Source organism: Meriones unguiculatus, chromosome 17, assembly GCF_030254825.1.
Source record: "Meriones unguiculatus strain TT.TT164.6M chromosome 17, Bangor_MerUng_6.1, whole genome shotgun sequence".
NCBI classification, from domain to species: domain Eukaryota; kingdom Metazoa; phylum Chordata; class Mammalia; order Rodentia; family Muridae; genus Meriones; species Meriones unguiculatus.
In genome coordinates this window covers 61,303,081-61,330,576 of record NC_083364.1, presented here as the reverse complement: position 1 = coordinate 61,330,576, position 27,496 = coordinate 61,303,081, and the positions used below count along the sequence as shown (strand labels likewise).

Below are 27,496 nucleotides of genomic sequence, written 5' to 3'. Positions count from 1 at the left end.
CATCCCTAATTCCAGTCCCAGTGGATATGATACTCTCTTCTGGCCTCTGCAGACACCAAGTAATAATGTGGTACACATACACACAGCAGAGAAAACACACATAAAATAAAATGAATAAATACAATAAAATATTTTTTGTCATCTAAGTAGACTGTAAAGTTGGTTGCTCAGTCTGTCTTTTGTATTTTTAGGTTTCCCCGAATGATCTGTACCAAGAAAAACTGATGAACTCTACCTAAAGGGGAGAAAAAGAAAAAATCTGAGACATAAGCTCTATTCTATATCTAGAATATAGAAAGAAAATATTATATAAGCAAATAAGCATCCACGTTTTGTCAAAGTGAGTCACAAAGTTCAGGATCACAGAGAAGTGGTTAATAGCTCCCTGCAAATACACACGGAGCCAGAAGTTAAAGGACAACCACATCAGGAACTGAGCTGATTTTCTTTGTTTAAAAACAAAACAAAACCAAAAAAATAAAGGAAATGTATTTATTGAGCACTTGCTATTAGTCAGGTATATATATTTTTCTTTAGTCCACCACTAGATAAAATACCTTTTTGAAGATGACAGAAAGGTCATTTTTTAAGACCACTGGGTATATTATATATTTCTGTCAATAATTGTGGATATACAGTTGGTTAGTTTTGTTCATTCACCTTCCTTTTTTTTTTTTTTTTGTTTGTTTGTTTTTTTTTTGCCTTTCAAGAGTCAGGAGTCCAGAACTACAGCTCATTCCACATTAGGAACACTTAGGAACTCCATAGTGACACATGTACAAGTGTCTTTACCGCAATCTCTTTGATGGATTCCTTTCAGTTTCTTTCCCCCTACCTAGTGCAGTTAATAGGCCAAATTCATTAATGGACCAAAAAACAAGTATGGTTGTTAAATACACTGCCTAGTAAAAAAAAAAAAAAAAAAAATTTTTTTTTAAGTAACCACACTTATGCCAACAAGAGAAACAAAGAAGTGAAATTTTTTAAATACAAGTTTGTCATGAAACTCATCCATCCGTTTGAGAAGTAGGATTGTAGAAACGGCTACCGTGAAGAACTGACCAAAAAAAAAAAAAAAAAAAAAAAAAAAAAATCCGCAGATCTTTAAATTTGTTGCATTTGTAGCCTGCCCACTGGAGAACAATAGAACTGTGAGGGAAAGTGTCTATCTAAAATATTTCAATCATTACAATTTATTTCTATTGCTACAAATTCCAAGTGAATTTAGGAAGGTAACCAACTGTTGACTATCAAAAGCCTCTCCTGGCCGCCAGGCTCTCTGATCCTAAGGACTGTAATCATAAACCCATGCCTAGTGGTAATCTCTTCAGGACAAGAGACAGCAAAGCACCTGGGACAGGACCCCACTTTGCCAAATACTGTCTCTAACCTTTTCTAAAACTATGGTTTTCACACCAGCTTCCCTCTGTTGCCTATGCTAACAGCTATACTTCTGCAGGACCCGCTTAGTCCCAGCCGAGCCCAGGGCAGGGTCTGTGTGACGGGAGGGGATGATGTCCTAGCAGATCCTCTCCTCAGCCTAGAGCCCAGCTCCCAAAGGTGCGCGCGCAGCCAAGGCCGCCAGCGTGCTACCCGGCAGGCTGTGCGCGGGCCTCCGCCTCCCACCACGTCCCGCAGCCGCGAAGACACTGCCACCCGGTTCCCAGCACGCTGGCGGCTCCCCGTGTCCTCTGTGCTCACTCTAACACAGAGGTCCTCTGCCGGAACCAGGTCATTTTTACCCAGAGCCCTTCAGCCGCAGAAGAAGGCGAGAGCCGACACGCTACAACGCTCGAGGAGGCGTGGCGTTGGGACCGGAAGAAGCTTCTGTTGCCAAGGGAACGCGGAGCGCCTTGGCGTCCGCTCAGCCACTGATGCTCCGCGGCCGAAGCCGCCGCTTCCCCCAACTTACTGAAGAGGCTGTGCTTGGGACAAGGGATCCTTCCTACGAGGCCTAGAGAGGGAGGCTGAGGCTCCCGGGGAAGAGCCCACGGAAACGGGTATACGAGTACGTCCATTGCTGTCCTTGTCAGCCCCTTGGGCTTCGGATTGGCCTCAAAGACCAGGTATCTCCACCCGCATCCCGCTCTTTGTCTCACTTCATCTCCACCTCTGTGTTATCTTTTAGCTCTGTTGGGTATGATTTTACACGTCATCAGTTTCACCCTTGTTAAGTGTACACTACCGTTCTGCTGTGGTTGTGGCGCCGTAGATCCGGTGCCAGGATCCACTGCTTCAAAAAGTTCCGCTACCTGTTCGCAGCCACTTCGTTCCGGCAGCCAGAGGACACCTTCTCCCTGTCCGATATAGAACTGCTCTAAGCTATTGTATTGCCCATGTTTTGCTTGTTTGTTTGTTGTTTTGTTTTAATCCAGACTAGTTACTGTCTCTAATCCGTGAGAGATGGGAAGGGAGAATTGAGTGTATGTGATGAATTCTTAGGAGCCTCGAAAGTGAAATGAACTGCTTTTGGCGAATGCAGTTTGCTTGCTTGCTTGCCTGGTTGACTTAAACGCTGCCCAAGATGGGCCTTTTTATACGATGTATGATTTATTCAGTTGAAAGTTAATCATCAACAGTTTTTAACTGCATAGATTGCTTAATTGGGGTAGTAGGAATGTGCAACAGTCTAGACTGCTAACATGTTTAAAGTTTACAGAAAGCACTTCTGTAGTTTTCTCTGTCTAATCTTGTCTCTCTCTGCAGCTTACCTCTAAGCTGTTACATGTGGATAACGTGATAATTCTTCAGTGCTTTCCTGGCAACCAGTAATCCTCTGGGAAGCTAATTCTCAGAAAGCAGCTAGGAGAATTTGGCTGATGTACATATAAAGGGAACGAAAGAGATGAGAAACTGAAATATCAGCCAGACTGGACAACCTTGAAACCTATGCATGAGCCTTCAACGGTATAGGACAAAGAGGCTTGCTTAACACGCAGGAGTAGTACACGGCCAGTGTTCAAACCCACGTGTTCTTAGTTCAGGTACAGGGATTGTTTCATCTTAGCAAGTTTACTTTAGTTACCAGTTCTGCCAGTGTTACACCATACATACAGTAAGTCCTTTTCAGCTTTGTTCCCAATCTAGCCAATATGCTGTTCTTTCTGTCCATTAAAGGTAGTCTAGTCTCAACTCAATATCAACTTTATACCTTTAAAAAAAGATGATAGTAAGTCTAGAGATTTAAGTTCTCTCTGTCTCGGTCTCTGTCTGTCTGTCTGTCTCACTGTCTCTCTGTGTGTATTTGTTCATGTAGTGAATTTTGCTACATCAGAAGAATTGGAGTTACAGGTGCTCGACAGCTTCAGTTAGTGGGTGTTGGGAACCAAACTGATCCTCTGGAAAAGAATCAAGCTCTTTTAGTGGCTGTGCTATTTCCAGTATATTTTTATTTATTTTTCTTTCCCTTTTTTTCAGTGCTTGAGATCATACTTAGGACCTTGCACATTGTAGGCAAGCACATTATCATTTTGCTACATAACCAGTCCCTAAGATCTTTAGAAAATTTAAATAGACATGAGTAGTGAAAGATAGTATAAAGCTAATTGTTTTTCTAGTTTTAACCATATCATAATTTTTTCCTTTGCTGTGGGCATTAATTGCATAGAAATATAATTGAAAATACAAAACCTTAAGAAATGCTTAAGAAAAGTCCTAATTTTTGATGTTAACTCAGATGTTTGGGCAAGCTTTTGCTTGAGTGGCTATCTTAATCTAATTGTGTAATGTTTTAATTTGTGAGTTCATTACAATGAGTTTTTCTTGTTAAAAACTTTAAACCAGAATTTTGAAGAAATTCTGAACAAAATTGGACAAAAATGGATGAGAATGCTTTGTGATAAGTGTTTTGACTGTTTATTATTCAACTGCAAATCTTTAGTTCACTCTCAGTGCTGCAGATTGTTATTTCAATTTATTCTGATCTTCTCTCTTACTGATTAGCTAGTCTTCCTCAATCTCAGGGGGTGGGATGTTTCTTCTTAAAGAGCATTTTATGGACTTACCTCAAGTTAGTTTTACTTAGCCTTTGGAGAAGCCTTTGGTGCCCAAGATCTTGCTTTCTACAAACTTAAACAAAGTAAGGAAATAAAAGAAGAAAATAAAATCAGCAGAATATCTATCCCTCCAAAGCACAAAATTTTCAGGGCACAATTTCCCTTCAAAGCTGAAGAAACTATTAAATCTTTCATATTCTGAATAAGAGACATTAATGAAAGGAAACTTACTGTTTTGCATGACAAAATATAGGGGTATGTGAATTGAAAGATTATGTCATAAGCAGACCAATAGAAGAATAGATCAGGTTTCCCAGCTTATATAAAGTTGAAATAGTTTCCAAAACAAACAAACAAACAAACAAACAAAAAAACCCAAAACAAGGGTTCTCATGGACAAGTATTCACCTAAAATAGGACTTTTTCTTGGAGCTTTACAGCCTGTGTGAGCATGTTAAAGAGTGGTTTATAGTGTCTAAAATATCTCAAACTTAAGACACCTTGAGATTCTTTTAAAAGTAATTCTTAAGAATTCTTTTCCAGAGAATACAGCTTTGAATGTTGAGAACCTACCGATGGATAAGAATTTAAAAGGGAGATTGAGAAATTAAGAGATAATAAGAAAAATGAAACTGGAAAAAAGTTACTAGCTGTGTTATAAGACAGAAAGGTGGAGGAAGGAGGAAAGAAGGACAGTCAGATATCTGAATCAGTTCTCACACCCAGATAAATTTCAGGCAGATTAGAATTTAAATTCTGAAAAGTAAACTGTCAATACAGGAAACAAAATATTAGTTAATATGTTTAAAATACTGAAGAAAAGGAAATATTTCTAGACCTAAAATTGAAGAAAACCATCAATATCTTCAGATAAAAGTTCTGTACTACAAAACAACAATAATGAAGTCAATTTTTAATTGACTAAAATGGTTTTCAGTTCATGTATATGGAAAGGGTTCCTACATACATTAAACAAAGGAGTAACTACCAGAATATGGCAGAATATAAAAGAAAGCATATAAAAGAAATACTAATAAAAAGCAAGCTCTGCAATAATATTCAGTTTTACTAGTGATGGAATAAGTGCAAATTTAAACACTGCTGTGATAGGATTTTTCACTTTCTAAGTGAGAAAAAAAATGGAAAAGCTGACGACTCTTTAAAATTTTATGCTCTAAAATATTTCAGTAGGAAATCATAGGTATTTGAAAAAAAATAATAAAAAGTCACAAAGAGCCTTGAAAATTGAATACCCGATGGTAGAACTTTTTAACAATGTTTTGTAGTACTTGCCCAGAAAAAGACGTCATAGCTTTGAAAATATATTAAAGATTATATGGAAAATGAAAAAATATATAAGCATTATGTTAACATGCTTAGCATAGTATAGGACTTACTGGCAAATTCAAACTAAAATGATGAATATGAAATGTTTCATATCACAAGATAAATTTAAAATAGATTCATCAAATGCCAACTCTTAATCTGGGATTCAAAGAAATGTTCTGAAATGGGCTTTGAATCTCTGATATGAAAAGATTTTGAACTAGCTCAAAGGAAAGTACCTAAGGTTAAACCCATCTTTAGGATAAGAAGGAGAGCTTTCTTGTAGGACTCTCTCAGGAAGGATACACTACTCCTTGTAGGCATATCATTGAAATTCGATTTTGTACATTTTACTGATAGAGGTCTCCCAAAGGCACTAAGCAAAATGTCAACTGTACAGCCACTTTTCTTATGCATTTGACTTAGAAACTTCCCATTGATAGCCTTACCCCAATACCCTTGCTTGGGATAGTATAGAATAAAACATATAAAAGGAATTATAACATAACAGGTTCATATGACCTTAAATGAACCTGAGAATCAATGAAGTGAATTAATGTTTCAAGAACTTTGGAAATTAGTTTTCAGAAAATAAAGGGAAATATTTAGTAGACAGGTATATCCTGACAGTGCCAGTAGTACTGGGTGGTTAGTAAAAAGAGTATTATTTTGTATCATAAAGTAATATTTAGGATTTGATGAAACTAAGGAAAAGCCCCTTAAAAAGCTTTATTTGGAGATGTGAAGTGTGTAGTTTGGATTTTTCAATATAATATTAATATTAATTTAGTCTTTAAGAATTTCATACTTGTTTATAGTGCATTTTGATCATATCCACCCCCTATTCCCCAACACCAATTTTTCCTGGAGCCCCCCTCTTATGACCCCTCCCACCTTCATGTATTCTTCTTTCTTTTAAAATAACCCAGTGAGTCCAGTTATTACTACCCTTATGCTCATGGGGGTAGAGCCATCCACATGGGTAACCAGCCAATGACCACATCCCTGGGAAATTGACTTTCCTAGCAGCCAACAGCTTCTCAGACAGAGGAGTGGCCTCATGAGCCCTTCCCTAATCCATGCTGGAATGTTGGCTGGTTTGTGCAGTTTTTGTGTGGGCAACCAAGGCTGTCAAGAGTTCATGAGTACACTGGCCCCGTCATGTCCAGAAGTTCTGCTTGGCAGCACACCTGCTCCCGACCTTGATTTTACAGTCTTTCTGCCTCCTTTTCCAGAATGGTTCCTAAGCCTTGAGAAGAGGGGTGTGATATAGATAGGTGTTCCTATTAGAATTGCGCCCTTTGCAGTTAACTTATTCTCTGTACTTGTTGGGAATCTTTATATCGACAGCCATCCACTGGAAAAAGAAGCTTCTCTGATGAAGGTTGAGAACTGCATTAAACCAAAGTGTAGAGAGCAGTTTATTACTGTGTCCATGTAGTATGGTAATAACAGTAGTTTCTTCCCTACGACTTCCCTGTTTGTGGGTTCTTGGTCAGATTTGCTGTACCACACATTAGTTTCTTCCTGAAAAGTAGGCTTTAAATCCTACCACAAAGCAGCTGGTTATCCCCATAACCTTCATGTCAATCTTGCATCCATGGGCATAGCCTGTCAGCTAGGTCATTATGATAGCTCTCAGGGTGAGGTAGACTTGTAATGACTTTTGGCTCCTAGTGTCTGCATAGAACTTTCCTGTACTAGGAAGGCTAGATACCAGGGAAGACGCTTCTGAGTCAGTACCAGCTGGATTTCCCCATAGTATGTGACCAAAGAGTATGATGTCTTCAGCGATAGTGTCTTAACTTTAAGTTCCCATGGCCTACTAAGAGGAATGGCACTAGCTTGTATATTGTTTGGGGTGGTCTCTCCAACCGTCCCCTCCTCAGCCAACAACTGGAGGGGAGGTATCCTACAGCTAACACTAATAATAACCCCCACCCAAAGTTCTCTGTCTTAAGAACTTAGTCTCCAATAATGAGGAATCTGTCCTGGACTGTAGCTTCTAAAATTGTGACCTGCTTTATCTTAGCATTTGTTACTGGAAGAGAAAGCTGATTAAGACAGATTTTTCCCCTTAAACACTTAAGGAACAAATTAACAAATATATATGTGTGTTTGTGTGTATGTGTGGGTGAGTGTGCATGTGCACACGTGTGTGCGTGTACATTTGTGTATTTATAACATATGTATATATGCATGCCTCTGTGTACATGTTTGTGCATGTGCATGCATACATATGTGTTTAAAGTTTGCATTTTTTTCTATAATGGCATCATAATTAAAGCTCTTTTACATACTGGTGGGATATTGTAGATTTGCTAATTAAGAAAACATTGACCTTAGTAAGATTGACTAAAATTATGGAGCGTATCCATTATTTTCAAAGAATTAGTGGTGAATTAAGAGAGATATAAGAATTGGGTGAAACCACGATATTGTCTGTGAATAGAAAACCCAACCAAACTGGAAGCAACTCTGCAGAAAACAAAAACAGTGAGGTTTTTATAATTACATATTATTTCAAAATAAAAACATGGCCTTGTTTCATATATATATATATATATATATATATTAGTTAAAATGATAAACCTAAATCTTGGGTTTTTTTCTTTGTTTTTGTTTTTGTTTTGTCTTCTGCTTTTGAGTGTTAGCATCAGACTGTAGCTGAGTCTCCTTGCCTACAGTGTTCCATATTTATAAATAAATATTCATAAATAACTTTGAAAGCTACAATTGGCAAACTCCACATGAAGCTAACAAGAGTTACTTCTTGAATATTATAAATTTGGTTGTTTCAGGAATATTATTCCTGTTGCCAAGGCTTATATGCTGCCAGCCTGCATGTCAGTTAAGGCTTCTTTCTGATAATCGGCTTACACTGTTTACTAAAATAAAGCCACACAGGCAGTTTTGTGTGCTGCCATTATCTTTACATTTTTCATGTGCATACCAATATATTCCATATGTAAGATACCTTTGAAATAATTGTTTCTCTTTCCTTACAGTTGCTTTGTAAATATTTAAGTCACATTATGGGATTGCTGGACAGACTCTCAGGTTTACTTGGCCTGAGGAAGAAGGAGGTTCATGTTTTGTGCCTCGGGCTAGATAATAGTGGGAAAACAACCATCATTAACAAACTGAAACCTTCAAATGTAAGTATTTCTGTAATTCTTGACATTTTCTAATACTAGGGAAAGTTTTTTTTTCTTTTTTTTATTTTATTTTATTTTTTATCAGTTACATTTTATTAACTCTGTATCCCAGCCGTGTCCCCATCCCTCATTCCCTCCCAGTCCCCTAGGGAAAGTTTTATGCAACATTCCTTTGAAGTTGTTACTTCTGTGTTCATATGAAGTCCTGTTGCTCTGACTGTTGGTAAAGGGATATCAGTGACCTGTTGCTTGCTGCATGTGCAGCCTGTTTATTCAGTGTGCAGGTAAATCTTGATCATTAAGCTGGAATACCCTCTCTTGCTTCCTTTATATGCCCCTAAAGAGCTTCAAGAATTGGCTAAGTTTACTTACGGTTGCACTGACTTTGTTTAAATTTGTTTAAATTTCTTCTTCATTGGAAGAACAAAACAAAAGGAAAGATATATAAGTTTTCTAAGTTCTATGGATAATTAGACAGTGGTGTGCATATTAGTGATAGATGGCAATTTTGAACAGCATATATATGTATATATATATATATGAATATATATATATGTATTTACTGAATATAAAGAAGTCTAGCACATGCAGTGTATATAGGCTTTGTTATATATAATTCCTAATATGATTTCTTGAACCTTAAGCAGTAAGCAACTGTCCTGGCTCAGAAAATTGACCTGAAGATCCTGAGTGCAATTTGCTTAGCTCCCACACCCCTACCTTTTTAAACTATACTAATAGCGAGGAGGTGTTACTTGAATTGGAAGGCTTAGAGGCTCCGTACTTTTGTTACTCAGGTGTAGCTTTTACATTTTCTTTCTTCTTATTTTGAACTGAACATCACTTGTGAGCTTTCATCTACAGTTTGGGCACTGTTTTTAGTTAATAAAGTATTAATCATAGGATCAGTGTTCTCTTAGGAAAAGATTATTAAGACTGTTCCATGTCTTATTTTGTAGGAAAGTTGTCTCTTGTTTGTGTAGATAAAATTGATTTTGGGATAAATAGATTTTATACTCAAACTTATTTTTAAGATAAATTATTCTAATGCTGTATTTGAAATGATGAATATCCTCAGTTGTGAAGGTATTTTTCACCCAATCACTCTTTGTAAGGAATAATGTAGTTTTGGCTCATGCATGCTGGTATATGCCTTTACTCCTAGCACTCAGGAGTCAGGCAAATCACTGTCTATGAGTTTGAGGCCAGTCTGGTCTACATAGAGTGTTCCAGGTCAGGTAAGACTACATGGTGAGACCCTTATTTGGGTCAGGGTAAGGGAAAAAAGCATGAACTTGAAAAACTCCAAAGTAATCTGTGCAATTCATTTGATACCTTATGTATTAAATTTCTCCTCACTCCTTGACTTGTCAGGCATTGAATAACAAATACCTAGAATAAGGATTGGCACTTAAATATATTTTGGATAATAGATGAATAGATAGGTGTCTGATTACCGTCATCTTCATCATCATTGTCATCATCTTCATCATCATCATCTTTGACCAGGGGATTTTTTTGCCTACATGGTGGATATAATTTTTAGCAAACTTGATGAAACTAAAACTTCTCTTAAAAATTCTGTTCCGGTCCTATTGATAATTGTCTAATCACTGCTGGACTTAGATGGTACAGTCTACATTCTTTCCTTTCTTGTTGCCATTCAGTGCAGTCCTGGATACATTTGTTCCTGGATAAAACAGAGGGAAATTAATATTAGACGTGACTCTTTGTTTGGAAGATGGGAATAAGAGTGTGCCCGCTGCGTGTATAGCAGAAAGACAGAAGGTTGATTTCAGGTTTCTGCTCAGTTTCTTTCCATTCTACATTTTCAGACATGCATGATCCCTTCCTGGATCTGAAGCTCACAGATTTTGCTGGGGTGGCTGGCCCAGGGGCTCCGGGACATCCACTGTACCTGTCTCCTGAGTATGTGCTGTGCCTAGCCTGTACTCTGAATCACTTCAGTGGAAAATGAGTTCCATATGAATCTGTGCTATCCTGGTCAACTTTTGGAGCTTCTTTTGTTGATTATTTCCATTAGAACTTTAGAGAAGAAAAGGTTGGGGTTTTATCCCTTTAAGCTAAATTTTAAAAGGGAGTTTGTGGATAACCTAGGTAACTATGTAGAGTCAACTTAGGTGTTCTAATTATAAGTCAGTGAAGAGACTATTGTTATTTGGTGTATATTTGCTGTGGTATTTTTAAACTTTTTAACCTTTATTATATGATGCAAAAGAATTAAATGAAAATGGTAGGATTGTGGGAAAAACAAAAAAGTAAATACTTTATTCCAAAGCTTGTTCAAGGAGCCTCAGAGTAATGAGGCAAGATCTTAAGTGCCACAAAATAATTTATTTTTCCAGCAAGCAAGGGGGATACTTTGGGGAAAATGTTAATGCAGCCCAAAGACTGGGTAGAAGGAAAAGCTGAGTAAACAGACTTGGGAGAGGGAAGCAAGAGCTGCTCTGGGAAAGGCCTGGTCGGAACACATCACTGTTACGGTTCCAATGCGCCAGTTCACTTTCAGCCTCTCTTCCATCCAGATTTAAATTTTACAAAAGAAAAGCACCCAAGTGAACATGGTAATGCGAGGCAAAATTTTCCCATCTTTTATTCTTACTTTCACATGAAAGTAACAAGTTTTTTTTTTTTTAATTTATTCTTAAGTTATTCTTAAGGCAATATGGGAAAACATAGGTATAAGACTAGCCAAAATGAGAGTATAATTATAATAGCACACATTTGTGGAATGTTTATAGACAACATGGTAAGTATTTTGTACCTATTAGCTCATTTAATTCTCATAATAAATTTATGAGCACGATAATATAGTTGACATTTAAGCAAACCTTGGCTTAACTAACTTGTACCAGGTGGCATAGCTAATTAGAGTAATTAGGAGGCTATTGTAATTCAAAGCGACAAATGGAAAGGTCAGGTTTTTTTGTTTTTCTTTTTTATTATTGCCATTTATTACAATTTATTCAGTTTTTATCCTGGCTGTGGCCCCCTCCCTCGCCTCCTCTCAATCCTACCCTTCCTCCCTCTTCTCCCCCTGTGCCCCTCGCCTAATCCACAAAGGTCTGTTTTAAGGTAGTGTCACAGAGCCAGTATGTCCTAGGGAATGAATGGTTTCGCCCATGGCAAGTAACAACGGGAGGAGTCAAGAGTAACGGATATAGTTTTGCTTAAATGAGTTCAGTTGTCAGTACATTTCAAATGACATTTTCAAATGTCTATGAAATCTGTCAAAGTATGTCCTGCTGTTCTCTTCGACCTTTCAGTTTTCCCCTACCGGAGCCATCAGAGTCTTTCTTCAGCACTGTCTCACTCCTTTACTTAGCACTGGCCTTTAAACACATGTGCCTTTTCTTTTTCCTGAGTGGCAAGTTCCCTCCTGCCCTAGGATCGTTGCTCTGACTGACTCCTACCATTCACTCCTGTGTCAGATGTCACTCCTGAGCACCCTTCGTCCATGTTGTCACATGTTGATTGTTGTTTACGTTATGTGATGACCTCCTTGAGAGCAGGGACCAGGTGGATGTGAAGACAGTCCCAAGTGCACATAAATTCAGTATGTATGTGTTAAGTGTTTATAAAGCTCACTGCAGCAACTCAAAGTGACTTTTAAACTACTTATGAAAGCTTGCTTACCTTTTTTAATAAAACAAAATGTGAATTTAAACATATGGGTTATACCAATTCATAATTGGCAATTAAACCTTATATATTTGTAAATAATTTTATACACAGTGACCCTATTACAAAAATTATAGTATTTAATCATGTTATCTCCTTGGTAGCATATTTTAGAAATGGAGAAATGTGGAGACTTGAGGAAACATCCATCTTTGTAATTACAAATGTCTAAATTTTTATGTTTTCTCTTACAGGCTCAGTCTCAAGATATAGTTCCGACCATAGGATTCAGCATAGAGAAATTCAAATCATCCAGGTAACCTACCTTTTCTCTGTGACTACGAAGCTGTGTTTCCAGACTTACCTGGAAATCACTAGTCATTTCAAATCTCCATGCCTTCCAGCCTTTTTGTACTATATCCTTAGCTTATTCTCAGCACTTAAAGTTTAGGCCAACTCTTGAAACCTCATTAGCAAAGGAAACATTCTTATGTTATTCATTGAAAAATCATATGTAGATTAATAAATTTATTTTTAACTTTTTCTTGAATATTAATCATAGTTATTATCCTATAGGCATGATGATTTATCTGATAGAAAACAAATTAAAATATTAAAAAGTTAACCGTTTAACTTAGTTGCTTAAAATATAAATAATGTTTTGCTTTTGTTTATAGTTTGTCTTTTACAGTGTTTGACATGTCAGGTCAAGGAAGGTACAGGAATCTCTGGGAACACTATTATAAGTAAGTATTTTTGCAAAACTTGCTTAACCACATGGATAAATCTTAATGACAGTAATGATTAGAAATCCAAGTGATTATGTGTTTTTTGCTATAATAATGTAACTTCATATATTCATGACACTGCCCTTGTTCTCTTCTGTTTTTGATGTCAGTTTTCATCTATGGTTGTTATAGCTACACTTTAAGAACTAGCCGTCAAGTTAGGCATAGTGGTACATACCTATAATCCTAGTACTTGTAATGCTAAAAAATAAGGATCAAAAAAATTTAAGGCCACCCTGAGCTATATAATGATTTTGAAGCCAGGCTGGATTACATAATGGAACCATATCTCAGAAAGAGAGGAGAGAGAGAGAGAAGAAAGGCCTGTAGAAGTCACCTTAGCTGATGTTTTGTTTTACCAGTCTCTCTGTCTCCAGTGTTTGTACCGTATGTTATACGCAGACACCTGTGTAATGAGGTACCACAGCTGCCCTTAGCAAAGAACTTATTCTTTATTCAAATTCTTTCTTCAAGGAAATCGTAGATCAGAATTATTACTGATCATGTTTAGTTAACAAGATTTTTTAACAACAGTTACTTGTGTTACAAGTATTTCCAAACAAGATTTTTTTGAGTACACGGACATAATTTTTAGTAAGAACTTCAGATGTAACAAATGCCAAATTATTAGGACCCAAGTAAGATTGCCTGTGGTGTTAAAATTTTATTATTCTGTTTCCTTATACTACACAGAGATGGACAAGCCATTATTTTTGTCATTGACAGTAGTGATAAATTAAGAATGGTTGTGGCTAAAGAAGAACTTGATACCCTTCTAAATCACCCAGGTATCTTTGTAACTTCTTCTGTCTGTGATATCTGTGCTTTGGATTCCATCTATATGGTTAGTTTGTTCTTTCATCTAAGAAAAAAAATGTTTATGAGATAAAATTCTTTTTTATTTACACTTGTAAATTTTAAGCTTATTGGTTATGCAAAATTTAGTAACAACTTTGTCTAATTTTTTAATTTCTAAGCTTTTTCAGTGTTGTTTGTTTGTTTGTTGTCTACTGGCATTTATTTCCTTAAACGCTTTTCAGACAGAGAGGATGAGGGAGGAGGTGGCATTCTGTACACTGGGACATCAGTCACAATAAGGCTTTGGTTGCCTTATTCTCACAGCACATGGTAGCCAAGGAGCAGCGACAGACGAGCTTTTGCTTGTTTGGCCTTCCATGTTTACAGAAAGGAGGAAACTCAAGTAGGGGGAAGAGGAACTAGATTGTGGAATTATTATTTATTACTGAATCATGTATTTTAAGTGTATATGTGTGTGCCTGAGTGTACTTATGTGTACCACAGATGTGCAGAGCCAACAGAGATCAAAGAATACATCCTATCTCCTGGAATTAGAGATACAGGCAGTTAGGAATGCCTGGTCATTTCATTTTTTTTTTCCTGAGTGTGTTTTTTAATTTAATTTTATTTATATATTTATTTATTACAATTAATTCACTTTGTATCACCGCTGCAGCCCCCTCCCTCATCTCCTCCCAGTCCCATTCTCCCTCCTCCTTCTCCCACTACGTCCTTTCCCTAGTCCACTGATAGGGGAGGTTCTCCTTCTCTCCTATCTGACCCTAGCTTGTCAGGTCTCATAAAGGTTGGCTGCATCATCATCTTCCTCTGTGGCCTGACAAGGCTGCACCACCCAGGGGTTGGTGATCAAAGAGCCAGCCACAGAGTTCATGTCAAAGACAGCCCCTGTACTCCTTACTAGGGAACTCACTTAGAAACTGAGCAGCCAATGGGCTTCCTTTGAGCAGGGGTGGTCATTTATTTTTAAGTGTTGCTTAGGTCACAAGGGTAAGATAGGGAATGAAGTAAATTGGTAAATATGTGCAATGAAATTGGCAAGTTGATTTTTATAGAGAATTAGATATAATAACTATGGCTGGAAATACATGGTGTTTTTATAAGATGTGAAGATGCTACTGTGCATTGCTTTTCCTGTGGAGGGCAGTTGGACAGGACTTGACAGGTAGCAAGGAGATTCTGTGACCACCTACCAGTTACGGTTTCTAACTTCTAAGCTCATTAAAACATTGGGACTTGGCTTCACTCATTACATAAGGGCACTTGCTGCCAAACTTGGCATCTATCTAAAGTTTGAATCCAAGACACACATGATGGAGAGGGAGAGAGTGGACTTCTTCCCATGACTTGTCCTGTGACCTCCACATTCACACCATGGCACACCTACATGCATGTACATAGACACATATGCACATGTGTACACACATGCATGTACATACATGCACACACAGTAAATATATACATGTTAAAAAAAAACCTCTCAAAACCTTTAAGCATGTTTCCAAAATTGTAATGGGGAAAATACCTTGTTATAAGCAATACCTCACTTGTTTATAGTGCTGTCTGTGACTTCAAATTAAAGCAGAACGCGCTTCTTTTTCTCCCTGCATAGGGCTGACACTGAAAGCAAGAGAAATCCTTGCCTTTTTACATAAATACTTCTCTGTGACTGCTAAATTCCCATCCCTGACCTTACTCTTTGGTTTAAAGCTTCTAGCCAGAGGGCACATGGTCTGTCTTATCAAATAGTTTAGGTTTTTTTCTGTTTAGATCACTGGTTCTGAACCTTTCTAAAGCTGCAGCTTTTTAATACAGTTCCTCAAGTTGTGGTGACCCAAACTATAAAATTATTTTGTTGCTGCTTCATAACTAATTTTGCTACTGTTATGGATTTTAGTGTAAATATTTGATGTGCAATGTCTGATATGCTGACCCACAGGCTTAGATGACTGCTTAACTGTGCGTCTTTAAGTGTTTATGTATGTGTGTGTCAATTTTAGGGGGCTAGGGCAAAGTGATCCAGAGCACAGGGTGTCATGATGGTGTTCTCTTCTTTTTCAGATATTAAGCACCGCCGAATTCCAATCTTGTTCTTTGCAAACAAAATGGATCTTAGAGATGCAGTGACTTCTGTGAAGGTGTCTCAGTTGCTGTGTTTAGAGAACATCAAAGATAAGCCATGGCATATTTGGTAAAAAAAAAAAAAAAAAAAAAAAAAGTATTTCTTATTTTGTCTTTCTGAAAAGTCTGTGAGAGGTAGATGTAGTGTTTTTTGTTTTGTTTTGTTTTGTTTTTTACATCATTTTATAAACAACCAAACATGGTAGAATATAAACTAAGTATTTGTTTCATAGAATTGCAAGTACTCATGAAAATACTGCTTTTAACTTTTCAAATACTTTGGTGCTTGAAAAAGTATATATATGTATATGTCCTCTTATAGTGAAAACCATAAATAAAATAGCCTCTTACTCTTCTGTTTTCAACCACAGTGACTTGCTTTTCTATCAGCCAAGCCACTGAATCATTCACCAAATTAATTTTCCTGGGTTGCTAGTGTACTTCACCATTACCATGTGGCTTTTTGCTTTTTATTTTTTGGTGGTTTGTCTTCCTAACACTTATGGTTAGCTTTCTGGGAGTTAGGATTTTGCCAAGATTTGGTTGCTGTCTTATTTTCCCTCCATATTTGTGATTGCTACATATTATATATACTGTATTTGTTCAAATGAAGAAGTAGAGATAATGGTTTAATATGGACATAATAGTAAACAGTGTCTTTGCATTATTTGTTTAGGAAACAGTTTCCTAATTAACTCCTACGTACTACCTTATTGAGATCCTCTTTGGCTACTTACCCACCTACCCTCCCATGCCCTAACATGTCTTGTATAGCATTTCCTATGTTTTATAAGAGTTGCAGTAATAACTAAGGGGGAGTTAGACACAAAGCAGAGAAGTGTACCGGCTCTAGAAGTGACATAGCATGTAAATCAACAAAGTGGAGCCTAGGAGCCTCAGCATGGAGCGGGGAATGGGAACACAGTTCTGCTGCTAGCTGAGGAGCTGTTGGCATTTTGATAGTTTCTGGGAAAGGAAGAGACAATTTTCTTTGAGGGTAACCTGATAGGCCAACCACATACTAGGGCAGGCCCCACACCCCGAAATATTTGGGGGTAACACAAACTGAAATCCCTGGGTTTTAAAAGAGAGGGAGACCATGAAGTTTGATGGGTAGGGAGGTGTGAATGAATATGATCAAAATACATTGTATAAAATTGAAAAGAATTAGTAAAAATACCTTTAAAAAGAAAAGAGCTCTGAGAGCTAGCCTTGGTGCTGAACAGAGTAGCATGTAAGTAAACCTGGGATTCCATGAGTTCCAGATGTCCCTCTGCCCAGGAAGGAAAGAGTGAAGCCTTCCCTACTTTTGAACAGTAGGGGGAAGGGTGGTGCTACTCTATATTGAATCTGAGGTCCAATGGTATTTGATAATTATAGAAAAGTGTGATTTTAGGCAAAGAAAAAGTCTGCGATACAACCTTTGCTATCACAAATCATTGGACTCCAAATTGTTGTTCTCGCAACATAATGTATGTTAAAAAAATAATAACTTTTGTATTTTGCTGAATATTTTAATGCTTTGATGGAAAGCAGAATATTCAAACTTGTCAATGTTATGAGTGAATTATCCCTTTTCTATTTAAATTAATTAACAGTTGTATTTAAACAGATTTATTCAATTATGAGATCTCAAAATGTTTTGTGTGTGAAAGGTGAAATCGTGACAATGTAAAGATGTTATATTCCCAGGTTCTATGTTTTCCATATGACATAGAAAATGCCTACCTATAACTTTACTTCTCCTTAATTCAAATTGGACATCATCTTGTAAAATTCAAATTAGCATTTCATGTATAAGACTTGTTCTGAATTTTCTGTTTTTTTTTAAAGTCTGTACAAAATTAAAAATATGTTTATCCTTCTCTCCAGCTTTAGATGTTTGGGCGATAGTCCTTAAATACAAGTATATTGGTATAGTCTGTGAAATTAAAGAAGAATTCAGAGTTTTTATTCTTGACCATTGTTACTAAAAATAGAGCCTAGGGCCTCATTGTGTTGGCATATTTTTCTTTTCTTTTCTTTACTTTTTTTTTTCTCTTTTGTTTTTCAAGACAGGGCTTCTCTGTGTAGCCTTGACTCTCCTGTAACTCACTCTGTAGATCAGGCTGGTCTTGAACTCACAAAGATCTACCTGCCTCTGCTTCCCAAGTGCTTCCCAAGTGCTGGGATTAAAGGCATGTGCCACCACTATCCAGCATGTTGGCATATTTTTGACTTAGTTCTTTGGGGTTTATTTGGTTGTGTGTATTGTGGAATAAACACACAATAAGGAAATAATTATATAAAACATCAGATGACTGGATGAAGAAATGTTGTTAGGGTAAGAGAAAGCATGAGGATGTATTGTCTTTGTGGCCTGATTTCAGTCTGGGAGCATTTCATGTAAAGGCCTGGTTAGAGATACAGCTACCCAGTCAGAGGGCTGGAAGAAAATGGCTCTTCCTGGCTGAGAGTGTGCCTGTTCTGTTCCCGGAACAGCAAGTAGCATGGCTAAAACAAAGGAGTCAAGGGAGAAATTGGAAGATGTGGCCACAGACAAGTTACTCTGGGCCAGAAAACTCAAAGCCCTGGGGCACCTGGTGGAGAGCTTGATGTTGCTCCAGTCTGAGTCTCAGTTTATCTCACAGCACACAGGGAACTTGTTCAGAGAAATAGCAGGGTTTGAATCACCTCCACCAGCTAAAAAGGAGCTCTGTCCTCTATTACCTGTCTAGAACTACGTGTGCCAAAATCAGTATCTTGGGCTTTTCTGACCTAAGTATTTCTATTACTGATGTCTTGCTATTATGATATGTAATCAAAAGTGTGCTTTGAATACTTGTTTACTTACACTTCTGTCTTCCTACTTGAAAATAATTCTTCACTAACCTGTAATCTCAATTTAGCAAGTAATAACTTGGCAGTAATTTTCTTTAACTAGAACCAGTTTAAATCTTTAGGTTCTTTACTATGCTTTAGGTGATGCTTGCTCACTAAGTAAATGCTATAAAATAATGTAATTATTCAGAAATTTTAATTTTATATTAATATTATATTAATATTATTATTAATATTAATATTATGGAGTCTGTTCAGTCAGTGCATAGAAAGTTTTAGGCAACAACAGCAACAAAACCCACATTATAATTATGGGTTTTTACTGTATAGATCATGAATTTTTAAATAAGTAACATGTAATATTGGTCTTGATTTTTCAAGAGGAATATTTGAACTTTTAATATTTTAGTTTGTTATACCATACTCATAATTGTAGATGAAATATCATATCAGAGGTTTAAGTTTAAGGATGGAAGAAAATGGATGCAGTTTGCTTTTACATGCATGCTTCAAATATGTAATTCTTACAATGACCATGTCAGATCAGCAGTAATATTCCCTCAGCTGCAGATGCCAAAGATTCCCACAGTAATAAATATAAAAGTACAGTAGCAATCGATGGGAGTTTTGTTTTCTTCTAATAGCTTATGGAAGTTTATGAGTTAGGCACGGTTGCTCACAACTAATTCCTGTATTTGCAGGGTGGAGTCTGTTCAGTCAGTGCATAGAAAGTTTTAGGCAACAACAGCAACAAAACCCACATTATAATTATGGGTTTTTACTGTATAGACAATAAGTTATATTTCAAAGTCAGTTGATTCTGTCGCTATATTGTGACCTAAGTTAAATATTTTAACAAGTAAATGCAGTTGGAGTATGGCACAGAGTGAAGTAGGATAATGAAAGCTAGAAAACTTTTCTGCAGTAGCAAAATAGCCACATGTTTATGTGTTCTTAATATCACTAAAGAGTCAAAATCAGTCTCGGTGTCTTTTTCTCTAGTCCTCAGACTTTAATTTTTCTATTTGTATTCTATTTCAATACTTAACCAGTTTTGCAGAGATGTGTGTTATTAGCGTATATTTCTTTGCAACATGGCAAAAATGTTGTTTACTTCTAGAGTTGTATGATACCATAAATGGATTTTTGTTGTGGATTTTATTTCAGTGCTAGTGATGCCATCAAAGGAGAAGGGTTGCAAGAGGGTGTAGACTGGCTTCAAGGTATGTCACAAGATACTGCACATCTGTAGCCTGCTTCTTTTTCATTCATTCATTTCATTTGTATATTTTAATTTGGTTACATCAATGCCCCCTTCTTGTTTTTATTTCTGCTGTCAGAAAAAACAGTACAGTAAGTATCTGATGCCTTGCTGCATTTATTTTATTATGTTTTTCTAGCAGATTTACTTTAAGTGTTTCAGTGTTTATATTCAATAATTATAGCCAGTCTAGAAAATTATTTTAAATTATAGAACCAGATTTTCAATAAATCTAGTAGCTAAAAATCATATTTGAAGTTTAGGACAAATGTTAGGCCTTACTGTTAATAATTAGGACCAAATTACAACTATTTTTTATGAATTATGGTATATAACACCTCATATATAACTTACACATAACATGTAAAAGTTTTGACACTTAGTATTATAAATACTATTATTCCGTTAATATCTTGTTTATTTTCAGTTCAGTTTTTTTCATTAAAATAAGTATAACAGATTAGTACAGCACTACGATATTAGAGAATAAATTAAGATAAATGTTCTTTTCCCTAGGATTGTATTGTTTACTGTGTAAGAACAGCTTGTGGCCTGCACAGCGATAGATAAGTGTGTGTTCTCTATGTCCTTTCTGTAGAGTATGGCTAAGTGTTCGATTTAAGCAGAATGACTGATTATTCTTACTGAGACTCTTTCTACTCTGAATAAGAGTAAAAATGATACAAATTCTAATCACAATTTTTATTTATAGCTATTATTTCCTTATGCACTAGCTTTTTAATATTAGATATGTGTAGAATAGTATTTTCAGTTTTCTTCCATGTTTTGGAAACCACGGCAGAATTATAGCCTGTTGTATTGGATGGAAAAATAATCTACATACAAATGCTAACAGCACAGTTCAGAAAGATGTAAAATCTGGTCTTCTAGTGAATTTCACAGACTTTCATTTTCATTTCTCTTTGTTTCCTTGTTTTTTCAAGACAAAGTTTCTCTGTGTAGCCCCGGCTGTCCTGAAACTTACTCTGTATACCAGGCTAGCCTCAAACTCAGAGATCTATTTTCCTCTACCTCTAAGTGATAGGATTAAAAGTGTGTGCCACCACTGACTGGTACAGACTTTCTTTTCTAGCTTGTATTTATTCAGTCAAAATATTTACTATTAAATTGCAAGGAACATTGTAGTCATATGTTATAAGTAAATAAAACAAGCATCTCTAATGCTTATAAAAATTAGAAAAGGCAGTTTTTCTTTGAACCCACCAACTTCAATTTTCAAATTATTTTAAGAAGTATTCAAGGTTATGGGATGGAATTCCAGGAAAAAAACAAAAAACAAAAAAACTGGCAGGTTACAGGATAAACCTGTAGAGAAGCATATTCCATCCCTGATTTCTTCCTTCATGACTGCGGACCATTATTCTCAATGAAGGTGCAGCATGGAATAGAAGCCCTGCTAACACTCTGTGTGCACTAATTTCAAGCACAGTACTGAAAAGAGGATGCTGTGGCATCTAAGTTTTGGGTTCCATTTCTCCTTCCCCAACTTATTTGTATTTTTATTTTTTGTCTTTAGCAATAGCCACTAGGTGGCAGTAATGATCCAATATTACAGTACCAATTTTCACCTCTTGGCACCAGTTGTGTTTCTTTCTTTTTCTATCTTACCTCCCAAGTCTTTGTGAGAACAGCATGTTGTTAGAAGTGCTTTTCTGTCCTTTTATTGCATCAGTCTCTGCAAGGTAAGTAGTAGCATCCCAGTTTGCAGAAAGAGTTGAGCCATTGAGGCAGCATATTTGCCTTTAAGTTCTCTTTCTACTAGAAAACATCTTTTCTTACCTTTTGAGGACATCTGTGATATGAAAAACTTAAATTTCATAAAATATTGTGCATATGTGTTAAAGTACCATGTATATAGAAAACCTTCAGTGCATGTCAGATTTGCTCTCTTACCTAGTCACTATTTAAAAGAGGCAGAAGCTGCAGAGCTTTAAAAAAAATTAAAGGCTATGTCAGTTTGTTTACGACTAGATGATCATTCATTGTATTTGTTATAGAATAGCAAACAGTATAGATTCTATTGTTTCAGTCATCCATTTGACCATAGAAAGCAGTAAACACCTATCCTTCAAAACAAGTAATAGTAAATAAAAGAGGCTATTTTTCTTCTAATGCCACTCCTTAGCGAAAGACCCATAGGAAAAGAAAACTGCAAAATACCTTTGAGCTGTATTCATCTCACTTTCAGAATCCTGACGTCTCCTAGCCTGTTAAACAAGGTTCACTTTGTCCCAAGTTAATATTATTTCTTTAAGTTTAGTATTGGACTTTTCATGAACTATTAATGTTACATGATTATATTCTCTTTTGAAAGATTTAGTAATTTTATATGCTTGAGTATCAGCATGAATTTCTAGTTCTGAAACTTTCAAGTGAGGTTTTTTTTTTTTTTTTTTTTTTTGAGGAGGGGTAGGTTTTTTGGTGGTGGTGGTGTTTGTTCATTTGTTTGTTTTCTGAGGCAGGGTATCACTATTTATGTAGCACTGGCTAACCTGGAACTCACCATATGAATTTCCCAACAATGAGACTACAGGCATGTTCTTCCTACCCAGCTTTCAAGTGACTTCTTTTTAAGTTTTTCCCAACTAATGAAACTTATTTTATCATATTATAGGCAAAGTGAAAAATTAGCACTGCCTCCAGAGTTCAGACTTTAATCTTGTTTTGTTTTATTTTGTTTGTTTCGAATACCAAGAATGGCCCCAGGACAGCCATGACATGCGTTAAGCAAACACACGTCCTAGACAAGCACTATACTTCTAATCCACCACCCTACCCCACTTCTAGATTCGAGTACCTATATCTGTACATGCTGTGCATAGGAGCACTCTAATGAAAAACAGAGGGTTGAGCACATACTCTAATTTCAGGTATTAAAAGTAATGAAGGCAGTGTTTTAAAGAGATGTTAACTCCATGTACATAAGGAATGAATGTGGGAAACATGGTAATCTCATTTGCAAAATCTCATTTGGGTATCTGATGGATGTTGATTGGCTTAAAAGGTGTCCAAAAGCTGAATCCTAAGCTGGCAGTATGAAATGATAGTACACAGCATAACTGGCTTTGAAGATCTTCTCAAAGGCTCAAAATATGCTGGTAATTGAAAAAAAAAATACACAATGAAAAAAATAAAATAAAAGATGGACCCGAAGCTAAAAAGAGAAAACATGACTCCCCATCCAAAAAAAAAAAAAAAAGTTAGGGATTATCATTTGCAAATGTTCAAATACTGTCTCTGGACAGGAAAACACACACACACCTGTGTGTGGTAATAGTACACTGAAAGCATGGGGGAGCTGCACGTTTTCATATGGAATACTGTGATTCTCTTCTGTCTTCCACCCCACCAGGAAACAGTAGAAGTTGGCAGAGATAGGGAGGGTCTTCTGAGGACTCAGACTAAAAAGGAGGTGGAAGATAATGCTGTCTCTGAGGAATCGCATCAAGAAGTAGTCAGATATCAGAGCACACGCCTTTAATCTCTGCACTCAGAGGCAGAGCTGGGCTAGTCTCTGAGTTCCAGCCAGCTTGGTCTACAGAGCAAGTTCCAGGACAGACAAGGCTACCTAGAGAAACCCTGCTTCAAAAACAAAATACTAAAATACTATCACCAACCACAAAATAAAAAACAAAAGGAGGAGGAGGTGGCGCTGGTGAAGGTGGCAGATAATAACAAGAGTCATCTCTGAAAACAGACTCTTCCAAGAAAAAAGTCACTAACTAAAGTTATCATTTGGTGACTTCCAAGGAAATGTCTTAACCAGACACAGTAGAATGATGACCATTTTTGACAAACTGCATACACATTTCTGATGTTTAGTCTGAGTTTTAGTTGTATTCACTCATATAAGCAGATAGCAAAAGGATCACCAGATATCTAAGCATAAAAATATGAAATACACAAATGAAAACTTGGAAGAGAAGAAGAGTAGGGAGAGGATTTATATAAGAAAATGTTTTAAAAAGTATTAAAGTTTATCATTTAAAAATGTCATTTTTTGTGAATATGACCAAGATATTACTTACTGAAAAAAATTTCAGCAACAAATAAGTCAGTTATTTGAAAATAAGAATATAATAATGATGGAAATTCGACAAAAGAAAAATAGTGCCCGTTTTCTAGGGAGCAGGACAAAGGGATAAGGAACAAAGTTGGAAGCCAGGCATGATGGTGCATTCAAGCAACCTGGTACTCAAAATGCTGAGGCAGGAGGATCAAGAGTCCCAGGGCCAGCCTAACTACTTAGTGAGACCTAACCCAAAATAAAACAAGACAAAAAATTTGCAAGAGAACAAAAGGCAGCCCTGCCAGGAGATTGTGGTCCATACCATTAATCCTAGCACTTGGGAAACAGACAGGTGGCCAAGTCTGAGGTCAGCCTGGTGTGCAGAGAGTTCTAGGACAGCCAGGGCTACACAGAGAACTCCTGTCTCAAAACACGAAAACCAAAACCAAAGAGGTATTGAAAAGATCCAATACCCAAACAAGAGGCAGTTTAGAAAAAACCAAGCAAATAGGAAGTAGTGTCATCAAAGAGGATTTGCCAGAACTGAACCTTGAGAACTTAATGCAAGGGAAGAGAATATTCCATCTTTAGGAAGATTCAGCCCTGAAGACCATGGAAGCTTTTGCAATCTTCCTGAGGTGGAAATAGTTTCCATATAAGGAAAGATATTGTTAGATATCAAACTTCCTAACGGCAGCTACTTAAGATAGTATTGATCGTACATGGCACTGGTCAGTTCCTAGAAAAGATCATGGAAAGTACACTAAAATCACCTTCTCAGGAAATAAGTAGTGTGACAGTAGAAGAAGAACCCAAGATCAAGGGGCCTATCTCCCCAATGAACTGGTAAAGTGCTCATTGTGTAGACATAAGGCCCAAGTTTAAATCCCTGATACTTATTAAAGCCAGTAACATCTGTAAGCCCAGTATACCTATGACAAGAGGTTGAGATAGGAGAGTCCACACAAGTTTTTTGGGTCAGCAAGCCTGACAACAGCAGAGACCCTGCCTTAAGATAGAAGATGAGGGCCAACAGTAAGGGTTGTCCTCTGATCTCCACACATGGACCAGCACACAAATGCACTCACAAACACATGAAAATGTGCACATGCATCTTACAGTCACAAAATAAGAATGGAAAGAGAAAAGAAGAAGGATAGCTAAATGGCTCAGAAACTAGGAAAACCAGCTCAGGAATGGAGGAACAAATCTATGGGCTGTTAATGCAAATCCTCAACTAATAATAAGAGGAAACAGAAGGGCTGTCTAGGTTGAAGAGTCCTCATGATGTTTAGAAAAGCGCTTCGAGAGGGTAAAAACAAGGGCTAGAGGGATGGCTCAGTGGTTAAGGCTGCTCTTGCAGAGGACCTGAATTAAATTCTCAGAACCCACACTGGGGGCTCAACCATCCATAACTACAGTTTCAAGGTATCTAACGCCCTTTACTAGCTTCTGTGAGTACTAGGCGTGCATATGGCACACAGACATACATGTAGGCGAAACACCCATACACATTAATGATTTTTAAGAGGAAGGGGAAAATGATGGACTATATAATGTGCTTCATGTGTGAGAGTATTTGGATTGAGTTAGTGTTAAATGTGCTTGAGGAGGAGGAAGGAGGAGAACAAGTAGTAGTAGCAGAAGTAGTAAACAGATGGGCTTGGGTTGTGATTGTTACCTCTAGGGAAAACAAAATTTAGAAGAAGAAAGCATGCATACCACCTGTCTGAGCACTGAGTGACATTGACATAACCATAGAGATAATGACGGCATTAACTGAGGTACAAGTATTGGCAGCATAAAGGGTGCAAAAGTGTAGCTGGATGGGGAGTGTAAGAACTGAAGTCTGAGTTACTGTGTGTGTGTGTGTGTGTGTGTGTGTGTGTGTGTGTGTGTGTAGTGGGTTATAAGTAATTATCTAGAAAAGATTTCCGTGTAAGGAATTGCTTCCAAAAAGAAGCAATGACCAAAGGGATTGTTAATAAGCCTGTAAAACTAGTTAATTCTTTACCTACTTAGAACTTACACAAAAATTATTATAGCATTATTAATTGTACCTTAAGAAAACAGATGTATGCATAGGGCCTTCTGTGTTATATGGATTTGCCTTGAGTTAATTTAGAGAATAGGGTTACTACTATTTCCCTTGTGAGGCTGACAGTGGTTTTGTCTTATTTATTATCAGATCAGATCCAAGCTGTGAAGACGTGAAAAGATAGTCTCCAGAAACCTCCACGAATTTCAATTAAAGGAGTCTATATAAAGCATACTGGATAATCTTAATTTTATTTTAAAAGATTTATGCAACCAAGGATATTTTGCAATATTCTGCTTGCTTTTGTGGACTCTGGAAGAACTTTTTAAGGGCTTGAGACATTGTTAATCTGGCCATTAGCTATGAAATCTAATATTTCCTCAAAACTCCTTAATTACCAGCTTCTTGTGAACATCTACACGCTGTTGTAATTAGAATGTGTAAATACCAGTTATAAGCCATCTCAATATCTTATCATGATTTATGATATCTTTTATGTATTTTTCTTTTTAATTGTCTTCTGAAAGTTTATTATATGATTTTGAAGCGTGAATTGTGTTAGTGAAACAGCTTTAAAGATTTATAAGGGATCACAGATAATTAGTATATATGTAATTTTTTTAGTGTCACTAATCAATAAAAATTGAAATATATCAACTAGAGTACTTTTGTTTGTGCTGAAAAGAATAACATATTGGTGTGGTGTTTGGTGTTTTACTGTCAAGCATTATCTGAGTCAACTGACTGAACTGAATTTATTTTCTTGGTGCTTATTGAATATTTCCATACTTTCTGCTCAGACCTGGTCCTGTAAACCTGCATATGTGTATGTCACTTCACAACTATAAAGGTTTGGGTATCTGGTTAGCCCATGTTTTGGGTCATTCATATATGTAAAGTATTCCTTGCCTTCACTGAAATCAATCTAATGAGGGATAATCTGAGAACATTTCATATATGATGGATAAATTTTATTTCATTGGCTGAATGACAATATTGCATCTTCAAATTAATAAATGTAAATTTTAAGAAGTATTTATTATTTTTATAACTGACTTGTTTTTCCCCCTAAACAAGATTGCATGTTAGTAACCTTTTTATTATAGCAGAATGCAAGAGTTAATTTATATAGAGAGAGGGAGTGGGGAGGATGGAAAAGTGAGGGAAGGAAGGAAGGAAGGATTGAGTAGCTGATTACCTATGTACCTCTCACTTTTTCCAACACTTGATTTTGTGGAGGAGAGAGGATTACAACCATATCAGCTCCAGTCTTTCATACTAAGTACACATCCTGAGTTCCCCAAGCACCCCATGCTCGTGACTTGGCTTACACCCTAGCAATGTAGCCCAAAGCTCTTGCACAAATGCCCTCAGTCAGTCCTCCAAATCTAAGGGGTTTGTATCTACATATTTAACCAACCACAAGTCAGAAGTATATGAAGCAATGTTGTGTTCAGTCTGTACATGCGAAGAATTTATGTAATAATCACATTACATAAAC

General features: G+C 36.7%; 1 protein-coding gene across 1 annotated transcript; it reads left to right on the top strand.

Annotated features, from left to right (window-relative positions):
• The first annotated feature begins 1,651 nt into the window (after window positions 1-1,651).
• Arl6 (ADP ribosylation factor like GTPase 6) lies at window positions 1,652-26,648 on the top strand. The gene is made up of 8 exons (XM_021660551.2): window positions 1,652-2,066; window positions 8,330-8,479; window positions 12,376-12,437; window positions 12,799-12,867; window positions 13,603-13,697; window positions 15,787-15,916; window positions 19,834-19,889; window positions 26,146-26,648. Exons 2-8 carry the CDS (start codon window positions 8,357-8,359, stop codon window positions 26,169-26,171), a joined length of 561 nt encoding a protein of 186 aa, XP_021516226.1. The 5' UTR covers window positions 1,652-2,066; window positions 8,330-8,356; the 3' UTR covers window positions 26,172-26,648.
• Window positions 26,649-27,496: the final 848 nt, after the last annotated feature.

Coding starts and splice junctions, on each gene's coding strand:
- Arl6 (XM_021660551.2), top strand. CDS start 8,357: ATGGGATTGCTGGACAGACTCTCAGGTTTACTTGGCCTGAGGAAGAAG. Junction 8,480..12,375: donor ACAAACTGAAACCTTCAAAT/GTAAGTATTTCT, acceptor TTTCTCTTACAG/GCTCAGTCTCAAGATATAGT. Junction 15,917..19,833: donor GATAAGCCATGGCATATTTG/GTAAAAAAAAAA, acceptor ATTTTATTTCAG/TGCTAGTGATGCCATCAAAG.